This window comes from Alligator sinensis, unplaced genomic scaffold (genome assembly GCF_000455745.1).
Source record: "Alligator sinensis unplaced genomic scaffold, ASM45574v1 scaffold78_1, whole genome shotgun sequence".
Lineage (NCBI taxonomy): Eukaryota > Metazoa > Chordata > Crocodylia > Alligatoridae > Alligator > Alligator sinensis.
Window position 1 is genome coordinate 1,895,193 of NW_005842171.1, and position 22,365 is coordinate 1,917,557.

At 43.4% G+C, this 22,365-nt stretch overlaps 2 protein-coding genes across 12 annotated transcripts in view; one reads left to right on the forward strand and one right to left on the reverse strand.

The window, feature by feature from the left end:
* CENPP (centromere protein P) overlaps window positions 1–22,365 on the reverse strand; it is a 320,121-nt gene that overhangs the window by 153,366 nt on the left and 144,390 nt on the right. The window lies entirely within an intron of this gene.
* The window catches only part of ASPN (asporin), a 62,623-nt gene that overhangs the window by 28,229 nt on the left and 12,029 nt on the right, over window positions 1–22,365 (forward strand). For 2 of the 3 annotated variants that reach the window (XM_006025881.3, XM_006025880.3), the window contains exons 3-6: window positions 240–352; window positions 6,575–6,788; window positions 10,938–11,048; window positions 19,490–19,583. In XM_006025881.3, the coding sequence (XP_006025943.1) occupies window positions 240–352; window positions 6,575–6,788; window positions 10,938–11,048; window positions 19,490–19,583 (532 nt within the window). Of the gene's footprint in view, window positions 1–239; window positions 353–6,574; window positions 6,789–10,937; window positions 11,049–19,489; window positions 19,584–20,703; window positions 21,069–22,365 lie in introns of those variants that run through there. The other variant, XM_025206724.1, reaches the window with a different exon arrangement.

The window sequence follows — 22,365 nt, forward strand, 5'->3', positions numbered from 1 at the left end:
ATGCTCAGACTATCCATACAAACATCTCTCCCTCATTTAATTACCCACTCCATAAACAAGTATTACATTCACAGAACTATCTTAGGGCTGCTGTAATTTCTTCTTATCCTTACCACTGGAGTCCTATGGTCCAAAAATGCTACACTTACGTTCTAAATGTATTTTTCTGTTTGGCATGTAAGGTTGTTCTCAGATATATAATATGTATGATATGTTTTTGATTTTCTCATACTAAACAGGTCTGACCTCAATACCGAGCAATATTCCACCTGATACTCGTATGATAGACCTACAAAACAACAAAATTAAAGAAGTCAAAGAGAATGATCTCAAAGGACTCACCTCACTTTATGTAAGCTTTTTGCTTTTGATTCAGGTCTATGTAGGTAACTGAAAATAATAAACCTAAATGTAACTTGCTGTACTTCACCTTGAGCTGGGAGGGCTATGTTGCTCCTTACAGTACCCAGATACTGTGTTACATACACAGCATCCAGATACTGTGTTACATACTTCTTCGCTAGGGAAGACTGACAACGCACTTAAGCTTTTAAGCACTTCAAAAGAAACTTCTCTGAACTTTAAATGACCATAAAGGAAGTTTCCTAACATCCTCCCTGTTCCCCCCCCACCCCCCAAAAAAATCTGTGATTAGCAGCCATAAACTAAATCTCACATTATAATAAAATGTGACTTTTCTAGGTACTTTCCCAAAACACACACATTAGCCTAATCATCTTCCCACTGAAATAAATGGTAAAATCCCATGGACATTATACAGAAACAGAATTATGCCAACATTGAATTCAATTGAAAATGCTATCCATGTTTTCAATTTTGAATATCAATGTTAACTTTGAAATGATAGAATTATAATAAAGAAGTACTGAGTTAAAATTAAACATATCAGTGTTACAAGACAACTGAATAATCCCTTCCAGTAATGCAAGCAAAGGAGGAGTGACTTGAATGACTGGAACGGCAGTATGATACACATCTGCTGTGGGGTGAGGAAAGGGAGGGAAATAGTTCCTTAACATATTATTACTGTAGTCCCATCCCCACAGAATATTTTTGTCCAAACTTCACTAGGATGGAACTTTGTGGGTACAGTCACCTAGGAGGAGCAGCCGGTAGGCAGGTAACTATGACACACTGGGGCATGCTACCCAGATATAGCAGATTCTGCACAAGAAGCTATAACATAGGTTCTGAGTAGCATCTGGAATACAAAGCAATTATTATAACACCACTGAAAATTACAAGTATTTTCCTAGCGTCTTACAGATCTTCTAGTGCAGGGGTGGGCAAAATGCGGCCCGGGGGCCGGATGTGGCTCTTCAGACCATTCTATCTAGCCCGCGGGGCCCCTAAAAATTTAGAAAATTAATATTTATCTGCCCCTGACTGCCTCTCACGCGGCCCTCAATGGCTTGCCAAAACTCAGGAAGCGGCCCTCTGCCCAAAATAATTGCCCGCCCCTGTTCTAGTGCATGTGGATTTCCTTAACAGTCTTTTACTTTAGTATGTAGACAAGACAGGCAATTAAAGAAAGAGTTTAGAATAAAAAAAACAATATTACCAAGATGTACTATAATCAGAGAGTTGGCTGTGGAAGATAATCCTGCTCTTCTATAGTATCTGTATTAAGTATGTAAAATCTCACTGAACAGTAAGTTGTAGCTACTGTAAAGAAATTAAAAAATACTAAACAAAAGCAAAGATCAAAATTCTCAGACACAGGTGGGCAATTATTTGGACTTGAGGGCCACTTAAGAAGTCTGGGTGAGCTGTTGCAGGGTGATGGGGTGTTGACCCAGCCTGGCTTGGCAAGGGGAAGGAAGCAATCGGTCCTATCTAGCCCCAACCCATCCACACTGCACCCACCACTGGATGTGCCAGGTGGAGCAGTCAGGGTCTCCATGGAGAGTGTTCGGGACTCCCACAGGCAAGACACGCTTGGCCAGGCAAATAAGATAGCAGTGGTGGGTGTGGAGCAGAGTGACAGCAGCAACTGGGCAAAGAGCCTGGCTGCCGCACCAACCCAGAGGCAGTGGGACCAGCTGCACACACCACAGCTCGGGCTGCCTCCTGCGCTTGGCCCAGGGAACCCAACTCCGGCCAAAATCCCTTGACAGGCTGGATCTGGCCCACGCCCCGTATTTTGCCCAACCCTGCTTTAAGAGGAACCATTATGTGCAATATAGTGTCTTTGAATAAAATGGATAACAAATCGTTTGTAAAAGTGCCAAATCCTCAAATCAAAGTTAAATAACCAATATAGTCATTTTTTTTTTAAAAGGACTCTGGTTCATTTGTAATGGAAAACATCCTGTCTTTTACACAGTTATAATCTTTCCAGTTGCACTTGGTTACTGAACAACAAATTAAAGTTTGGCAGATCTAAATTATTTTTTTAAGGAATCTATTCATGAACCTTTTAGCTGTTACAGATTCATCTACAGTAAAGAAAACAGATGTTCTACAGTCTCAGTTCAGAACATTTAGGTTGTGTATAAAAATTCAGTTGTGTTGGTGGTAAGTTCCCATTGGTAGAAATAATTTCAGGAGAAAAAGCGCAGATGTTCAGTCTACAACAGCTCCATCTTCCATGCTCTTTGCACCTTTCCAAGACCAGGGTGATCCTGGTCTGGGGAAAACATGAGTTGCTCCAGTTCTCCTGTTCCTGGGGGGACTAGAACTGTTAAAGCAAAGCTCCTTGCTGCCTTCTTACAGTAGGGAGTGAGAAGGAGGCAGGGGGCACTACTCTCTGCACTTGACTCCTGGTGCCTAGAAGCTGAGTAGAGGAAGAGACAGGGCAAAGCCCCTGCTGCTTCCTTAGTTCAGGAACTCTGAGGACCCTCCCACCCCCCTTCCTCTCCAAACCATGGTAACCTTGGTCTCTGGAAAGGAAAGGAGTCTTTCCCCATAGCTTCACTGCTGCTAGTTCCCATGACAAATTAAGCCATGACAAAGTATGGAAATGTTCAATCTCCTAGGAGAAACTCTCCTGGAAATTATTTCTACCTGGGCCATTTTTAGTTAATAGCTGGGCTACTTTTCTCCAAGAAGGGCCAGTTCTGCTCTGGGAAAAAAGCTGGTGTCTGTACACTTGTGGTTTCTACCAAGAGAATGGCAATTTCTCCCAGCAGAAAATGAAGGTCTGTAATTGCCTTTGTGTATAAAATGCCACTTTTTGTATCCACAGAGAAAAATAGATAATTAACCTGATCTTTAACAGTAAAATTAAGGAGAAACTCATTCATTATTCTGTTTTCTTTATATGTAATTTCTAACTTCTTATAAACACAAGTTATAGAGAACAGAAAGAAATGAAAAGCCAGTGACAGTTGATACTGAAATGTATACTGATGAAAACTCACAATAACGGTGGTTTCAAATTTTCAGAGCAGTTAATTTATGATTATTTGGCAAGGTCTAACTGAACAAAGTCTGCTTCCTTGAAGCAATTTGTCAGGACACTATTTTAAAAAAAAAATAAAGCCATGTAATGCAACCCAATGGCATTTAGGTTTTCCTATGAATTACTTCATCTCTTTATTTTGGTGGGAAAAGATCAAGTCTTATTTTTCACAAGTACTATGAGCAGACAATAATATTAATAACTATTTGTGAACAGGCTTTGAGGCAATGGAAAGGTACAAATGTATACATTTCACTGTCTAGACTATTCAAGTATGATCCAATGCAAAAAATAATCTCAGCTAGCCTATGATTTACTAATCATATTTTGTTTCATGGCATGTCCTCAGCTAATAAAGCAAGGATTTCTGGAAGAGCACAGAGAAACCAAGGGCAGAGACAGATGTTGTAATGTATGAAATGCTCCTAAGTATGACAGGGTTGGAAACATTAGAAAAAGTAGTGTTATTAGCTTCTGGACATGCGTACAGCTCCTGGTGCACCCTCACTGGAGCACTACAAAAACACTGCTCTTAATTCCTCCCTCCCCTCTCTTCCAGCAAGGTGCAGGGAGCAGAGACAATATCAGAGCTCTCCTGCTGCTCACCTGTGCTCTCCTTAAGTACCATTCCCCTGTCAGAACTAGGATACTGGAACCCGCACTCCAATCCCTGAACCGGGGAGGTATGCAGAGAACTGGGGGCTAGAGAGCCAGAACATTGTCCCCAGCTTTGGTAATGAAGGCCTGGGATGCAGGGGTGTGATTGTGGCAGTGCAGGGGCCTAGGGGTTATGGCAGGGACCTGGGTATTACTGGCAACATGGCACTTATGTGCGAAAAGGTAGGTCAGCAGCAGCCATGGGGGCATGGTGGCTTACCTTGCTCCAGGTCCAGATCTGGCATCAGCTGCAGTGGGGAGGGGAAGTGGGGGTGCAGGGCTCTACCAGGCTCTGGCAGGGAGAGTGCTCACAGTGTGCTCTGCTCTCCCTCCCTTCCCCTGTGTAGGTGTGTGGGGTGGGAGCATAGAGCACTGTGTAATGATGAAGGGCCGAGGAGTCCTCCACCACACTTCCTACAGTGGACATGAATAAGGACCAGTGAAATGCATCAAAATAGTACCTCATACAAACAGGCTCTTTTTTCAAACCTTTCAGCAGCTTTTAGTGTCTCAAAGTGCAGGTAGATTTGTATGGCTCAGCCTTTGAAGTGCTTTAAAGGTGTCTGAACCACTGTAATGGTGAAGTCTATGCACACCTTAAGTGTAAAAGACTAGTCAGAGGAAGGCTGCTGTGTTTAAATCAACAGAAAAAATTCACGCCTATTTGGCTGAAGATGATGGTAAATAAATGAAATGTTTTGTTCTTATGCCCAACATATTTCCATTAAGTAAGCTGTAAGGTTGCAAACCAAAGGAATGACAGAAACATTTAAAATGCATTTTAAACACTTCAAAGGGCCAGCTGTAAAACGTACATGCTATTTGTAACGTTACACAGCAGCTGAAGCACTCCAATAAAATACCTCTTGAAATGAGGTAATACTTTGAAGTGTTTTCACTTCTTGTTATGTATGTACAGAACTAGGGAACCCATAGGTCCTCCAGAATCCCACAATGTTCTTCCATGGAGGGAGGCAGTGGGAGGAAGAGTCGTGTTGACAGTCTGGCAGACTGAATCCTGTGAATCCAGTGCTCAGGGGCCTAGTGGCTCAGGGGGTGGGAGTCCACATCCCCATTCCCCACAACTACTCCTCCAGACCCTTACTTATCCCTGTATACCTTTGCCACCACACCCAAACCACTCTACCTCCCGATTTCAGCAAGGGGGGGGAGGGGGGGGAGGAGAAGTTCAAGAGATGGGGACTGCAGAGATGGAATATGGGCTGCAGGGAACCCCTTCCATCCACAGACCCTCACCACACCACTACTGACCTCTCTGCTCTATTGATAAATATCTTCCACTTCTTGTAGCATTAAGGGGCTTAGAGGGGTTCTAAGCATGTTCCCCAGCTGAAACATTACCATTTTCAAATGTTTCCAAAGTCATTACTCTTAGAAATCATTCAAAAATAATGTTAGTCAACACCTTACAATTATATTAACCTACTCTCTAATATCACTATTGAGATATAAGTGATTAGAAGCTTTAAAAAGTCCTTTAAATTAATACAGCGGGAAAGAAGTATTTTCCTTATGATAATTTCCAAGTTTTATTCTACATACTGGAAAAATCACTAACTTTAACAAGGATTGATTTAAACATAAGCTGAGGACTTGCAGTACTTCACGATTTAACCCTAAAATTCTTAAGAATGCTACCCTGTTCCTGCTTTTATTGATTTTTCACAGAACTATCACCCACATTTCTCAGCATCCATAAAGTATACTTACTGCATCTTAACATGTTAATTTGCAATTCAACTTAATTAAAAGATACCAGTTCAGTTTCATAAATTTAATTGTATGATATTGATATATTGATTATATTCATATATTGAAAAAAAAAAATATATATATATGGAAAAATGTTCTTCCCTTCCTACCCTCAACTGGAAAACCTAAATGGAGCCAGTTTGCCAGCTCAAAATGCACTTGGGCACTAACTGGAAAATTAATCTAACTCTTTCCACATTATTTGTAGTGCTCAACTGTAATTAAACTGGCTCACATCTTCAAAAATGTGACTAAGACATTGTTTGCTTTATTAAAAAAAGTAAAGCATACAATGTAACATTGAACATGCCATGTTACTTACGAAAGTAAGCACTAAAAAAAAGCAGTATAATGAAAAAAAGTATAAATAGCTTGCATTAACAATCAAGAGAATTACAATACTAGTTTCCCCGTCACCATCAAGAACATTTTGTGGTCCCAATACCATGTTCATTCATTCAGACCTATGTTTTTATGATTAAGTAAAATATAGAAAATACATGGATTTTTTTTATACAAAAAGTAATTTTATAGCAAGTAGCAAAATTCATTTTCTAACATAGTAATTCATTCAGTTATTAGAAGTAAGTTCATATTTTCCAAATAAATATGTAATTACTAAAGATAATAACCAGTATCCTAAATTAAAAATGCATGATCATAAAACTACAAAATAAATTTTTGGGGTTTTTTTAATGTTACTTTTCAAATTCTTCTTAGGCACTTGCTTTGAACAACAACAAAATATCCAAGATCCACCCCAAAGCCTTTCAATCAACAAAAAAACTGCGGCGACTGTATCTATCCCATAATCAGCTAACTGAGATCCCAGACAACCTGCCAAAATCTTTAGCAGAGCTAAGAATTCATGCCAACAAGGTTAAAAAAATACACAAGGAAGCATTTAAAGGAATGAAGTCTTTACATGTTTTGGGTAAGTCTGTCTTACAAGCTTAGCTAGCTACACGTCACTATAGTATTTTAGCATTGCATTAAGCCTTATGGTAAACGTACAAGTAACCATAACCTAGAAAGCACAACTAATCCCACTACAGAACTCCAAAATGAAGGTGTTATATATTTATTTGTTTATTTCAAATGACATCCTACCCTTCCCAACAAAGGTCCAGGGCATCTTGCAGTACAAGGGCAGAATAACTTCTAAAACAGAAGAATTAACCAAAGAACAAAACATATTAAAAGTGAAACTAGAGGATCAACATAAAACAGAAAGTCCCTAACCAATATCTTAGCCCAGACAGATTTGCTATTTGCCCAAATATAAAGGTCTGGGTTCAGAAAGAAATGTCTCTAGATCTAAAATATTAATGGCTTTGTGAAGCAAAAAGCTTGGGTTCAGCTGCAAGCTCAAGTAGTTTGTTCTTCATATGACAACATTTAAAATTTTTACTTTCTATGAATGTGTCACTCTTGTCCACAGGACACCCCCAAAGCCCCAACTCTCCCCACTGTCCCACTGCTTGTTCCAAGGAACAGCCAAGGTTTCCCCTCACGTAACTCCTTATCCCCACAAGCCTCAGCTCCACTGCCATTATACTGAACCTTCTCGCTCAGTGGTCTCCAACCTTTTTAAGGCGAAGATCATTTCTTTAAATAAAGGGCAATCCAGGATCTACAGTGCACCCCTCCCCCCCAGCAGGTCAGTCTATGGGAGGGGGGGGGGGGGGTGGAGATTGAGTCCCCCATGGTGAGGGAGGGATTGGGGCAGGGGCGAGTGGGGCCCTGGCCAGGAAAGGTTCAGAGCCCACGCAGCTTGTCCTGGCGCCGGGGGCGGGGGGCGGGCTCCCGCCGCTTTATGCACCCAGGAGGCATGTGCCATGTGCCCCCTATCTGTGTGTGGGCAAGGCGGCTGCTGCTGCACACTGAACTTTGCGCCCCCAGCCCCGGTAGCAGGGGATGCAGAGGGGGATTGTCCCAATCACCCAGCCCCGGCTCAGTGCAGCCACATGTGTCCCACCACTCCTGGACTACATCCTGGCCGCTCCCCACGTACGTCCCACCATTCCTGATCATGGAGTCTCTGACAGTAGATCTCAGTCAGGGGGTGCGGCTAGCCAATCGACTGTCAGGGGCTTCCCAATCGACCAGTTGGTGACCACTGTTCTAGCTGAAGCAGGGGAATTTCAGGCATCTCCAGGTAGATTTGAGCTGTGAAAGAAATGTTGGGTTTCCCCTTTCCACAGAATGGATAGCCTGGAATATCACTTGCCCAGAGAGACGATCATTAAGGGGACAAACATCAAAAGGATTTATTATATAGGAGCAAAGAATTATACAAAAAAACCCCCAAAACCTGACCGTAAATTTGAAGACAAAACAAAAAGACTCTTCCAAGCCTGAGACAAACCAGAGACCCTCTCTATCTCCAAGACAGCCTCCTTCCCAATCCCCCACCTCCACTTTCCAAATTCCTCCTGCATCTCAGAAATCCTCAGAAATTTCTCTCCCTGGGCCACCTCCTAGTTCTTTGACTGATGGGTCATTTCTCTCAGATGCCTATGCTATTGTGCAGTTGTTTTTCCCATTACAAGAAGACAATAACTTGTGTGCTCAGCCCACCAGTGGTCCTTTCTTTTTGTGACTGGGAGTGGCATTTGTCCATGCCCTAGTATCAAAATAGTAAGATACATTTAGCAGTCACACCTACTCTCTTTTCCTTAATTATGTATTCCTCAGTCCCTTTGATTACACTGGGACCGAAATCATAAAGACTATACAGATAACAATGTATACAACGATAAAATCAACATGAATGGATACCACATAACACTGGCTTTCCAATAAGCTGTATCAGTGAAACAAGCACAAAAAAAATCTGAGACACCCCACAAATCCCCCAAGATCTGATAAGGTTTGTGGCAGAGGATGATCCATAGAAATCTAGGTTTTCCATTTGCCACAGAAAAATGTAGCCAAATGTAGATTTTCTCCTTTAAAGAAGAAAATCATGGGAAATAGCAGGTTTCCACTTACAGGCTGGCAGAGTACCAGACTTGATATTTAATAAGCAGTTTGCAGAACAGGGGCATGTGGGTTGGGAGCGAGGGACACCAGCAGGACTGAGGGGATGAGGGACTATGGATTAGAAGTGAGGGGCAATGGCATGAGTGGGGCAGGGCACCAAGAGATCAAGGTTGCTCAATGCCACAAAGCAGCGAGGCTGAGAGTTATAGCTGAACCCACATCCTGGTGAGTGAAGGGGGCACAGGGAACTCTGATTTTCCATAATTAAAAAACCAAAATCAAATGCCAAAATATATGTGAATTTATTTTATTATAATGATTGAGGCACCGGTAGGCTTCCAAATTGCTTTTAAATTGTAAATATATCAATAAAACATTGTGTTCAACCGTTCAACTGATACAGATATAGATATAGTGGTGTCCCATTTTAATTGCAGAAAAACATGGATTTTGTTGGGGGGGGGGTGTTTAAATCAGAGAATTTTGGGTTTTTATCAGAGAATGTGGGATTTTAAACAGAGAAAGCCAGGATCCCTGGTTATTAGTAAATGTATGAGATCACATATTTCATTGTGGTGTCACAAGGACATCCGCAGAGATTTCATTCCATGAAGCAATGGAAAACTAACGAAGCTCTGATTTATTAAATAAGTAAATGTAAGTAGGTGCAAAAAACATTAAATAAAATTTAATTACTGTCAGATTTTGCTTTCCATATGTAGCTTTTGATAACATCTTCCCTACATAGTTCAGAGGTATCCTTTCTGTGGAACATCTGACATAAAATCACCAATTAAGGGACTAGTATGTCCCTTACCTGATTTAAGTCCCCATCTACCAATTTGTAGTTGTTAGGTAGGGAAGGTTTTTGTAATTCTTCAAGGCAAAAAACACACAGTCCTTACTCAGATAACTGTTAAACATCCATCACATGCCCCTCCAAAAAGACAAGTAGACAGAACCAACAGCTACATTAGCCAATCTATGACAGTTCCTGAAAACATAAATCATCTAAAAATTCCACTTGGAATCCATGATCACACTGGATGCATCTACATGACACACTTGCTTAATTAGCTCTGCAGTAAAGTATGACCAGTCTACATATACAGAGCTATTAGGCCGAATTAAACTAATTAAGTCTGCCATAGGTTAGTACTGACACATACAAGTACTATCCTTAGGCAGTTATTTACTCTGATGCAACACACGTTTAGACAATGATGGGGTTGGTTGGAGCATGAGGGTGTTTCAGTGTGGGGACTGCCTGCTGGCTAGCCCCACACTGAAACACCATCATGCCCCAGTCGGCCCCTCTGCAGCATGTTGAGCTGAGTCAGAGCAGTCCTGGGCTGGCTGGCTGACCCCCTGCCAGCTGGGGCTGCACCACCCTAGCTCAACAGGCTGCGGTCCCTGGTGCATTTGTAAACGCTACAACCAGGAGGAATAAACTCCATATGACAAACTACGCCAGAGTTTATTGCATCGCATTCATATTCATGTGTAGACATGCCCAGTCAGATTATTCCATGGATCTCCAGCCACATTTGCAGTTTAGAATTCAGTTGAATGTGGACTTGACATTTAATGAGCAATAAGCAGACATTTTGCAATACCAGAACTATTTCCCCTGAGTTAAAGTCTGAAGGTATTTTTCTTTAATCGTGTAGTTTATGCTAATTTTTTTTTATTATGACTGGTTAGGTCATTTAAAGATTACAGAGGAAAGAAGTTATAAATTAATAAATGCTATATAAACAGACAACTAGAAATGCTATAAAATGTTCAGTGGCAACCATCAAGCCTCCTGGATCATGGTGTACACATGAGGTCTACCTAGCCTTCAATGCATATGCTTGGGCAGGAATTTTTGGAGGAGTGGAGGCTGCCCAGACCTTCCATCCTCCCTTTAGGTCACCCAGACAGAATCCAAATACCAGACTGAGTCCAGATGTTTGGTGCCTCCATGGCTGTAATTGTATAAGTGTCTGGGAATCTAACCCAGGTCTCCTGTGTGGTAGACAAGGATTCTATCACTGAATCACAGGGGACTCCAGGTATAAAATATGTAGCAATTATAATATAATTTCTTTTACAGAAATGAGTGCAAATCCTCTGGACAATGCCGGAATAGAGCCAGGAGCTTTTGAAGGAGTGACTATCTATCATATAAGAATTGCAGAAGCTAAATTAACCTCAGTTCCTAAAGGTATGGGGTGTATTATCTAGTAAGGACCTCAAATTACTTACTCAATCTTTCAGGTGTATGAATGTAACATATCAATAATACCAACCATTTAAATAATGTCTATAATTTTCTGCAAATTTGTATAGCAAGACTCATGTTATATTCAGGATCATTTTTTCATTCCCAAGATTTTGTTCATTTCCTGAGATTTTGTTCCTTTTTCGCCACTCCCTCAGAAACATTCTTGTGTCCCTCTTAGCTCCTGCTCCCACATTCCCTCTTATCACCTTGTTTCACCATACTCTCCCCTCTCTTGGTATCCAGAAAGAATCAGTACTCTCACTGTCCAATCCTACCCAAATGATGCATACCAGCTTCCTTTACATCAAGAACCAAAAAAAAAATTAATAGAAGCTGAAGAACTGACAGTAAGAAGTCATGCACTCCAGCTCAGAGAACCAACCTGGCAAAACCTACAAACAAATCGCAACTCTATCAAATGTCCTCAGGAAGCCTTTCCTAAACCCTTAAGAAGTAAGCAGATCTGAGATCACCAGAGAATTATGAAAGGCCACAACAAACACAGCATTCCTGACTCCTTTACACACTTCAGGTGACATATGTCAGTTTTCCAACTTTCATTTTTTGTCTTACAATCTGTACCAGCTTTGTAGCTCCAAAGTGCTGTACAACAGAACTAAAACTGCTTTGGCACTCAATATACAGTAAATATCAAAGTAACTCATTGTTTTGATGAGGTAGTTTACATATAGGCAAATTTAATATATGGTATTTACCCAATTGTATTTACCCAAATCCAAGATGACTTCAAATTTAAGACACCCCCCCAATATTTAAATTCTATATATGGATGTCACAGGAAGGGTACCGCTCTGTGCTCTCTTCCCACTCTGGAGCTCATCTTGCCCAAAGTTCACCTCCTTTCTAATGCCTACCACATGATATAATTCCTATTAGGTGTTATTTAAGAATGGAGGCTGCTTACAGCTCACAATGATGTTAATGTACTCTGCAGTCTCTCAATTTCAATTCTCTGGTCACCCAGTCCGGAGATCTTAGGCCTCTCTACTCCACGGTCTCTCACCTTTTTGCCCCTGTCTGCAGGACTCTGGTGCGCCGCCCTGCACTTCTCAGGGCTCACTCTGCCTTCACTGCTCACTGAGCTTGCTAGAGCCCCTTACAGAGCCCCATGTTCTGTTGCTTTCTCTCTGTATCTGAGTCTCTTCTGGCACTTGTGGGGACCTCCGCTTCACTCCTTTTCTAGTCCGCCCGGGGACTAGAAAAGTCCCCGGGGGGGTCCTCTGGGTTAACTAAACAAAGTCAGGCCATCTTGGCTCTCACAAAGGCAAATACATTCCCCTGCACTAGGGTAACTATGATGTTCTGTCTCTTGTACTCAGGTTTTAGCCTCCTTCTCTTTAAAGCTTTAATTCTTCCCCCATCTACCGGCTTCAGGGTAACTCAAGTCTCTTCCTGCTACAATCCTAGCTGTTCTAGATCCCCAGCAGGTACACTTGCTTCCTAATAGTCATTCTTTCTGGTCTCCTGAGCCTTTTTCCCTCCCTTCTTTGGGTTTGTGTGTCTGTCTTGTCAGCCAGAGTGGGGCTACTAATTACTCTTCCCAAGTATATCCCTCCTCATCACAGCTGGCCTCTTGGCCACCTCCTCCCTCCAGCCTGTTAGTTCCCATAGCACTCTGGTGTGTGGGCTCGCTTTCAGGGCTAGGTTTCAGGGTTCTATCCCTCATTCCCTGCCACAATAGAAAATTAGACTTCGTTATAATTTCCCATGTATCAAATCCTTCCAGCCCCTAACAACTATGAAGATTGTCTTAAATTCATCCCCCCCCCACCATGGTGAGGAAAGCAGCAGCGGGAGGTCGGAGGCCCTCTGCCTTTTGCTTTCACTGCCTGGCCTCCTGCACCTGTGCCTGTGCCTCCACCATGTGCCCCACTGCCACCTGCCCACCCAGGTCTGTACTTGTCTTCTCCCTCATGCCTGTGCTTGACCCCTGCTGCCTGCCCCCACTCCCATATGCCTTCTCTTCACACTTACCTTCTGCTGTAGCTCTGCTCCTCTGGGCAGTCAGCATTAAGTTGCATCTCTTTTTAGCTAGAGTTGATACACAAGTGATGCATCTACACTAGGTGTTTATTGCAGAGTTGCTTAATTAGCTGCTCAGTAAATGTCTTGGTGTCTACACATGCAGGACTTTTAGGCAGAAGTAAACTAATGAACTCCACAGCAGGGTAGTACCTGTAAATACAAGTACTATCTGGCTACAGAGTTTTGGTTTTGTTTGTTTTTTTACTCTGCAGTGCTGCACATGTAGATGCTGATGTGGCTGGCTGAGGCATGATGGTGCTTCACTGCAGGGGCTGCCTGCCAGCTAGTCCTGCATGGGAGCACCCTTGTGGCCCAGCCAGCCCCTCCACAGCACACTGAGCAAGGTCAGAGCATCCCCAGGGTGGCAGGTTGAATCCCAGGAATCCCTGGGGCTGCTCCAACTCAGCTCAAAATGCTGCAGTCCCAACTGCATGTGTAAACATGGCACCTGGGAGCAATGAACTCCAGTGCGATATACACCAGAGTTTATTGCTTTGCCCAATAAGGAGGACCTGAAGAACTTTGAAAAAACTACATTAACTTTTTAAGATACAGTAATTTGGAGACAAAAAAAATAAAAATAATCACATCTTGGATATCATATTCTTCCACAACACAAAGTATAATATGCTCATTTCTTTAGCAGATACAAAGGGCAGAATCTTATTTCAATTTATGTGCCCAACTGGCAGTTACCCAGCAACGTACCTGCGATTTTTGACACTTGCACTGTAGCTGTGTGGAATAGGATTACAAACTGTGTGCATATGCACTAGGCTGCACTCTGGCTTAGCGGGTATGTGGCTTTTTACACACACAGAAGTGTATGAGCATGAATCCCAAACTTGAGGCCAGAAAAAAACCATGAAGCTACCAGGTGTTAGACAATGGAGGAAGAGGAGGGCTCTACCATGTTTCAGCCTAATAGTTCAGTAGTTAGTGCACCTACCCAGGAAGCAGGAGACCTTGATTTTAGGCCCCCTCCACGCTTGAGAGCATTTGAATCCACATTTCTGTCTTCCTAACACTATACCCTGACCACCAAACTACTAATTAGGCATTATCCAGTCTGCTATCCAACCCTCCCACTTGAAACTGATCCAGTGTGCCTTCCATTAGTATTCCATAGATAAAATGAATGGAGTGTGGTAGGAAAGCTTCTGCTCCATTGGGAGCAAAGGTTCCAGCTAAAACCCAGGGGCCCCCACCTTCCAGAATAGCACTGTCTCACTGGGCCACACATCCTCTAGCTTCTGCTCTTTCTCATGGCCCCAAATATCTCCTTCTCTTTAGCCACTAGTTTATTAGCTAAGTAGGCTATTCAGCTAAAACATGACAAGACCCTCCTCCTCTACCAGAGCCTAACACCCACTAGTCAAAAGTTTTTTGCCTAGCTGAAATTTTTGTGATGCATGCCTAGATTTGTATGTGTACAAGGGGCCATGTATCTGCAGTGAGGCTAAGTACAGTGCATATACCATGCATGTATACCAAGCATATTTGGGAACCTGTAGTTTCCCAAATATGGTGCAGCTTACTAATTGTTGCTGGGGAATGAAAAGAGGGCAGGGGGATCCTGTGAGGACACATAATCTGTAAGCAAAGATCTGAAGTAAAATATTTAGAGGTACACCAACACATCGGTCTGATATTGGATCAGCACCAATATAAAGAAAATTGACTGCATCAGAAATCAGCTTTTTTTGCCTGATGTGGCCAATAACATAGCTGATAAATGTCCCGTGCATGTTCACAGCCACAGCACAGCACGTCGGCGGTGAGGAGCACAGCCAAGCAGCTTGGAGAGCTGCACCCACCTGGTAAGTCTGTTGTGGTGGAAGGGGAGGAGTGAGGGAAGAGGAGGGGTGAGAGAAGAGGTGTTGGAGGCACAGATCAAGGCCCCCTCAATCAGGGGGGAAGTGGGGCTGAGACAGGCACTGTCCAGCTGGGGTGGCGCACAGGATAGAGCTGCACCCCCGGGGGGCATGGGGAGGGCGGCTCCTGCCACTGCACACCCTCTAGGAGGGCATGGGGGTGTGCCCCCTGGATCTGTGCAAGGCAGAGCAGGGCAGGCTGCCACTGCGGGCTGGTGCTGGGTCTGCGCCAGGCTCTTCCCAGCATGGGCTAGGCCAGGCTGCAGTGGGCCAGGCACACACCCCCATGCCCTCCCAGGGTGGACACAGAGGTGGGAGCTGTCCCCCCTCCCTGTGTCCGCTGAATGAGCCACAACTCCATCCCATGCCCCACCCCAGCTGGGCAGTGCCTGCCCCAGCCCCTGCCCCACTCCCCACCTCAGTGCAGGGACCTCCATCTGCCCATGCCGCTTCCCTTCTCCCTCCCTTTCCCCTTCCACCACAACGGACTTACCAGCAGGACACTGCTTGTCAAGCTGCTGGGCCTGGGCTGCATATCAGAAATCAGACCAGTATCAGCCAATATGCCTCCTTAAAAATTGGCTATCTGTATCGGCCCCAAAAATCTCTATTGGTGCCCCCCTAAAAATATTAAGTACTGTTGGATCCATTCATATCTAGAAGGTTTACAACTCACTTTATTCATAGTGGGTTGCCAAGTAAAGGATGAGTTATGCATCTTTTTGATGCAGCTTTTACTGTTAAAGGTGCTGCTTTTCCACTCAACTGAATTATTGTGGTAGTCATATACCGCTGACTGAGAGGCAGTACCCTGAAGTTAAAGTTGCAGTGGTCCTATGAAGATGTTTGCTACAGCTATGCCCCAATGGTTTTAGAAAACTTCATCTTCTCCATGGTTAAGGAACTTAAGTCTACAAATTACCTGGGTTCTGTTGTACTGTAAACAGTACTATGTTAGGAACCAGAAGTAAATGTACCCTAATTATGAACAGATATTCCCTAACCTTGTCTTGAAATAAAAAACTAAAGCTTCTTTTAATCAAGTGCAACTTTTGCAGGTACAAATTTTAAAATACATTTTACACAAGCTTAAGCTACAGATACATTATCTTACTACTTAATTCTGTAATTCAGATACTAACAATACAATGAAATACTTTAAGGAAGAGAAGATGTGGCAAGTTGCCTTAAAAAAGGAGTGTATGAAGTGCGTGCGCGCCTTTCTCGTACTCCCATATCAATTCATGTCTGAAGAAACAGCAAACAAAGCCTGAATAATGTTTACCTAGGCCACAAGAAGAACTAGATACACATGGTTTGGATTCATGGTATAGCAACCTGGACCAATTCAGCTGAAATTTAATATACGTTCAACACATTTAAATTCAAAGCTCTATCTGCTTTCCTTCCTTCTTTCTGACAAAGTATGATAGAAAAGACCTCTCTGTCTTCTGAGTTAATCACAATGGTCAGAGCCAACAAAAATGAAGTAATGGCAATTTCTTTGCTTTACCCTGGGTAAACATTCTGGATACTGGCATGCAAAATTGCATACCGAGCAACCCACTTCACTCAGAATCCAAAAAGTTATACTGCCAGAACATATTTAACCACCATAATTATGTAATTGTCATACATGAGATGATGACTGCCACAGGTTTGACAACAGAAAAATTATTCTGTGCGCCAACATTTAAGGAATTATACATAATTACATTTCATTTACATCTTTTCCAAGTACCAACCAGTAGTAAATAAAAGTATATTATTTAAAAATGGTAAAGTTATAAAAAAACTTCAGAAGTTTTAAGATCTACTTAGGTTTACCGATTCATCTTCCCCATACCACTAATAAATGTGTTTCAACATCTTTATAAAGAGAGCTGAATTTCTCTCTCCAACTTCTGAAAATGTTTAGTCTCTCGGTTTCTGGGGTGGGATAAGTCCAGCTGTGGGAAAATCCCCCCTGCACTGTGCACAGCTCCAGTTCAACAGGTGATTGGCAGGATGGGGCATTTCACCATGTGTTGACCCATGAAGCCACAAAGGAACGTCTCCCAACCCACTGCACGGGCCCGGTGGCAGCAGGGTCTCCACAGGGCCACCTGACAGGGAGGCCAGTGTTCTCCCTTCCTCCCTCTTAAAGTTCTCCTCCATGAAAGAGGCCATGAATGGCTGTACATTCTATTTGTGCTAGAAAACAGCTTTTCTCCCAGCACAAATGAAATGCCTAAGATTCCAACATCTTCAGACTGAAGGAAGGGTAAGTTATTGGCTGATTCGTTATTGCTTATAACATTCTAGGGGCACTTAAGAAATGTTCATGTGCACAAAATAAAGAAACACCTCCAACACCATTGTTCATGCTCTTCCTATATTCAGCTGGACTCAGGTTTATTCTTATGAGTGGTGCAGTCTTGCTCTTTGTGCAGAGAAAAGCATTCACTCCATACCAAGCATGATTCTCTGCTGACAAAACAAGGGACTCTCTCTCAGTTACTCCCAAACATGAAATGTCCAAACAATGGCACAATCAAGTGTCCATCATCTTTATTAACAGTACATACGACGATTTCTTTGAATCTATACATGGAGACAACTATATGCAGTAGAGTTTGGCTGTATGAATACAAATTAAATGAGAATAATTAAAGAGAAAGACACCAGAAATGGAAGTAATCAGTACTATAATTGAAACATTTAGAAGACTGTCACGGCAGGGTCCTCCAGGAGGGCCGTGATCTCCTTGAGGCCAAAGGGCATCCTCTATTCTCGCCCGCCATGTCTTTGATCTTAAGTTAAGTTGGGAGGCTGCCTCACGTCTCCTTGGGCATGGTTAGTTGGGACCTCTGTCCCCGTGTTTTCCCAGACCCACCGGGGGTCTCCCTGTATGATGGGTGCTTCCCAGACACCCTAGCCTTATGGGCTATGCGTGGCTCCAACCACCCCTGATACCACGCCCCAAGCCTCGCAGATGGGATAGACGTCGGTCTGTCTTTCTATACGTACACTTGCCCGTCTCTCTGGGGCCTCCTCTGTTGTGCTGCCCCCTCTTGGGCTCTCCGAGCCCACTCGGGGCCTCCCTGTAATGTCGCCCCTCTCTGGGGCCTTCCCTGTAATGTCGCCCCCACCTGGGGCCTGCTATGCCCGCACTGGGGCTTCTCGATAACGCCCCCTTTCTGGGCCTCTCTCTGCGCCCACACTCGGGCTTCTAAAATACTGCCCCGTCTGGGACTCTCTGCGCCCACTCTGGGGACTTCTCGGCTATGCCCCCTGACTCTCGGGCCCACCGCGCTGCTACCCCCTTCTCTCAGGAATCACCGCACCACTACCCCCTCTTGCCGGGGTTCACCGCAGCACTTCACCCTTCTCTGGGGTTTACTGCAGTGCTAAGCCCTTCTTCAGAGGCTCACTGCGCCCGCACTGGGCTGCTCAGTAGTTCCCTTTCTCTGGAGCTTGCTGTGCCCACGCTGGGCTTCCTAATAATACTGCCCCCTCGCTGGGGCTTGCTGTGCCCACGCTGGGCTCCCTAATAATACTGCGCCCTCACTGGCGCCGGGGTCCCCACGCCACTGTGGGTCCCTTTATGAGTATGCTGCACCCTCCCTGGCGCCGGGGTTCCCACACCGCTGGGGGTTCCCCCTGAGAATACTGCGCCCTCACTGGCGCTAGGGCCCCACACCCCTGGGGGTCCCTATGAGGCCTCCTCCAACCCCTAATAGCCTCGCCCAAACCACTGGTTTAATAAATAATAACGCCAAAGCAAAACCACAAGCCCCTAGGCTGTAACACAAATTGAAGCCGTCTGGCTATAACTTAACACCACTGCTCAAGCCTCCCAAGCTGCCTTCTGTAACTCTGCTCAAGCAGTACTTGCAGTTCTCACTGCTTCTTGTGTCATGGCTGAGAGAGCTCCTGCCTCTCTGGCTGCTGACAGGGAACTGCCAGCCTGGCTTCAGCCCTGGGCTTTATGAAGGCCAGGCCCTGCCCCCTCCGGTCAGCTGACTTCCTGGTTGCCCCGGGCAACCCGCAGCTGTGCTTGTTATGTCCTGCCAAGGCTCTCTCCCTGGAGTTTCCACTCTCTAGGAGACAAAGACCTTCTCATTAATTTGTCTGTACATTTGCTTACTCTAAGGTTTGAACAAACATAGCAATTTCTTTTAAAAACTAGTTTTCTGAACAAAAAGCATTAGCCAAAGTTTATTATTGTCTTAAAAATTTTGGAGATAACATTCTGAAATATAATTCTTAAAAAACCCAAATCTATCAATTTAAACTATTAATGAAAGTACAGATTGTACAATTACATCTACTGTATACCTACTTGATCTAGACAACAAATCAGCCCCTTCCAACACCTTCTTAGTCCACCACAAAATTAAAAAGAGGAAGTTATTGGCAACTTAATATAAACATTTTAACTGAAGATGTATAAAACTGCATTGATATTTCTCTCATTAGAGTTACCATCCTCTCTACTGGAACTTCACTTAGATGACAACAAGATTTCAATGATTGAACTTGAGGATTTTATTCGGTATAAAGATCTGCAAAGGTAAGAATAAATATGCAGAATCCTTCCTCCTAGAATAATTACTTTGTAAAAGGTCAGTATTTTCACAGTTTTCTTCAATAGTTTTGTAACAAACTTAAGGGAGAGGTAAACATCAAGCTATTAAGTGGTTTTAGTATGTGCCACAGTAAAGAAAAGCATGGATACTTTTAAAGAAAATTTAGCTTAAACATTTCTTTTGTTATTTCATCAGAAAAATGACAACCCTAATGTGGTTTAGGGGGAAATTATGTTAAGCAGAAAAAATGCATTTGATTACTAATTAAAAATATTGTAATCATTGCCACCATTTTGGGTCCCGAGGTATTGTATTAGTCTTGACACCTGTCTTTGTCTTGACATAATGCCTTGTAATACTAACTTACACAAGCAGTATATGTGCTTCAGAGTCAGATGTTGGATACCTTTTCCCAGGGACACTCAAAATGACACAGGGAGAGAGAGAGTAATTTCCTGAGAGTTAGTTAGAGAGGTGAGGCAGTTGCTGTAGAAAGAAACATTTCCTTTGGAGACTGGGACTCTTGGAATTAACAGGGTCCAAGATGATAATGTTGAGTTTAAAACATAGAAAGGAGTGCATTTCTTGGGGAGATGGAGACATTTAAAGTAGGACTTGAAGTACTAAGCCACCAGTTACCTTTCCATGCCCAGTTAGCTTTCTGAAAAAATGACCAAACAGTTTTGAAGTAAAAGTTTGGTATTAAAAATAGAAGTCAACTGCAGGCTCTTCATTCAGAGTTTCTGAAGAAACTAGGACTGAGGACCAATGAATGACTAACAGGGATAAAACTATCCATTCATTCTAGTCTTGGTCTCTTATTAATTTGAAATAATATTGTTACGTCTCAGGTTGAAAATGGTTGGACAACTCAGACTTAGAATAAGCCCAATATCAATATGAAAAGCAAACCCAGAAGTAAAAAAAGGAGAGATAGAGTTACTGTGCTTGAGTACTTTGAAAGTAGGATGGATAACTTCAGTTTTCCTTCTACTGTCTCCATGCTAAAACAATAAGCTCTCATAGTACAGAAGTGTATTTACTAGCTACGAGTACTATATTTTATTCACACAATAATTTGATTACCTTTTTACAACCCAACAGGACAAGTACTGAAATCTGGAAAATAGTGTCTTTAAGTGGAGCTGAAATTGGGCAAACATTCTGCACTAGATTAATCATATACACCATAGCTGATTTTAATTCTCTGAACATTAATATCTTCCTCCCCACTCCGTTGTTCTGACTATTTTGTTTTTCCATGTGTAATTATGTGTATAGAATTTGCTCAAAAAAGAATGCTCCAAAATCTAATATAATAAAAGGCTTAGTCTGTCTGTCTGCGTGTCTGTCCGTAATGCTTTTGCCCACTGCACATGCGCCAATTGGCTAGGCAGTCAGGGGCAGGGCCAGCAGACTTAAAACAGGAGCCCCTCCATTGGCGCCACCACCTCCTGCAGCCTCTGCTGTGGCGGCTCCCTCCACCCCACCTCCACACATGGCAAAAAAATAACTTGGCATGAGCACTTTACAAGCAGCGGGACCAACTGAGGAAAGGCAGAAGCCCCTCCACTGGCACCACCTCCTCCTGCAGCCTCCCATGCAGCAGCTCCCTCCCCCCCACCTCCACACCTTGGAAATCAATAAATTGTCATGAGCACTTTACAAGTAGCAGGGCCAGCTGAGGAAAGGCGGGAGCCCCTCTGCCAGCACCACCTCCTCCTCCAGCCTCCGGTGCGGTGGCACCCTCTGCCTCATGCTGCAATTTAATAGCCAGCTGAAGAGAAGTGGGAGCCCCTCTACTGGCACTGCTGCCTCCTCAAAACCTCCAGTTCAGTGGCTCCCTCCACCTCCTTTTCCACACACTTGAAAAAAATCAATTGGGCTTCGCCATGAATTAGTGGCAAGGCCAGCTGAGTTAAAGTGGGAGCCTCCGCCAGCGGTGCCACCTCCTCAACCCCCCAGTCTGGCGGCTCCCTTCACCCCGTTCTCACATGATGAAATTGCCACAATTTTCTGGAATGATGATGGGGAACCACCTTTCCATAAGCAAATAAGAATTTATTTGAGATCCCAAGGCTTTGAAAATATAAGTACTTTGAATGCTAACTTAGATCCCATGACATTTGTTCTGTTTTATCCATATGGTGAACCAGGTTGACATCTAGCTTTGCGTATATCTTCCTGGATATGAGACTTCAGCACAGAAAAACATGTCCATGTTACAATTCAAAGTTGCTCAAACAACAGTTCACCAAAATGAATTTAATCCAATTTTACATGGAGGAAAATTGACTCAGTGGTAGATTGTAGATTCACATGTACAAGTTGAGGCAAACAGTTTAAATTACCTTACGCAACAACAAGGAAAACTTAGAGTAGTGCAATACAGTGGTCTGATGGACTTCTTAATGGAAACTGCTGAAACCTCCGGTATGCAAGTAGGAAAAACTGTCATTTTACCATCATCATTCCAAGGAAGACCAAGAAATATGAGAGAATGATATCACAATGCCATGGCAATAGTGCGCACAGAAGGGAATTGGTGAGGATTTATTCACCAAGGCGCCCCCAGGGGTTACAAGAAATAATGGCCACAAGCTAGCAGAGAGCAGATTTAGATTGAACATTAAGAAAAACTTCTTCACGGTTAGAGTGGCCAAGGTCTGGAACGGGCTCCCAAGGGAGGTGGTGCTCTCCCCTACCCTGGGGGTCTTCAAGAGGAGGTTGGATAGGCATCTAGCTGGGGTCATCTAGATTCAGCAC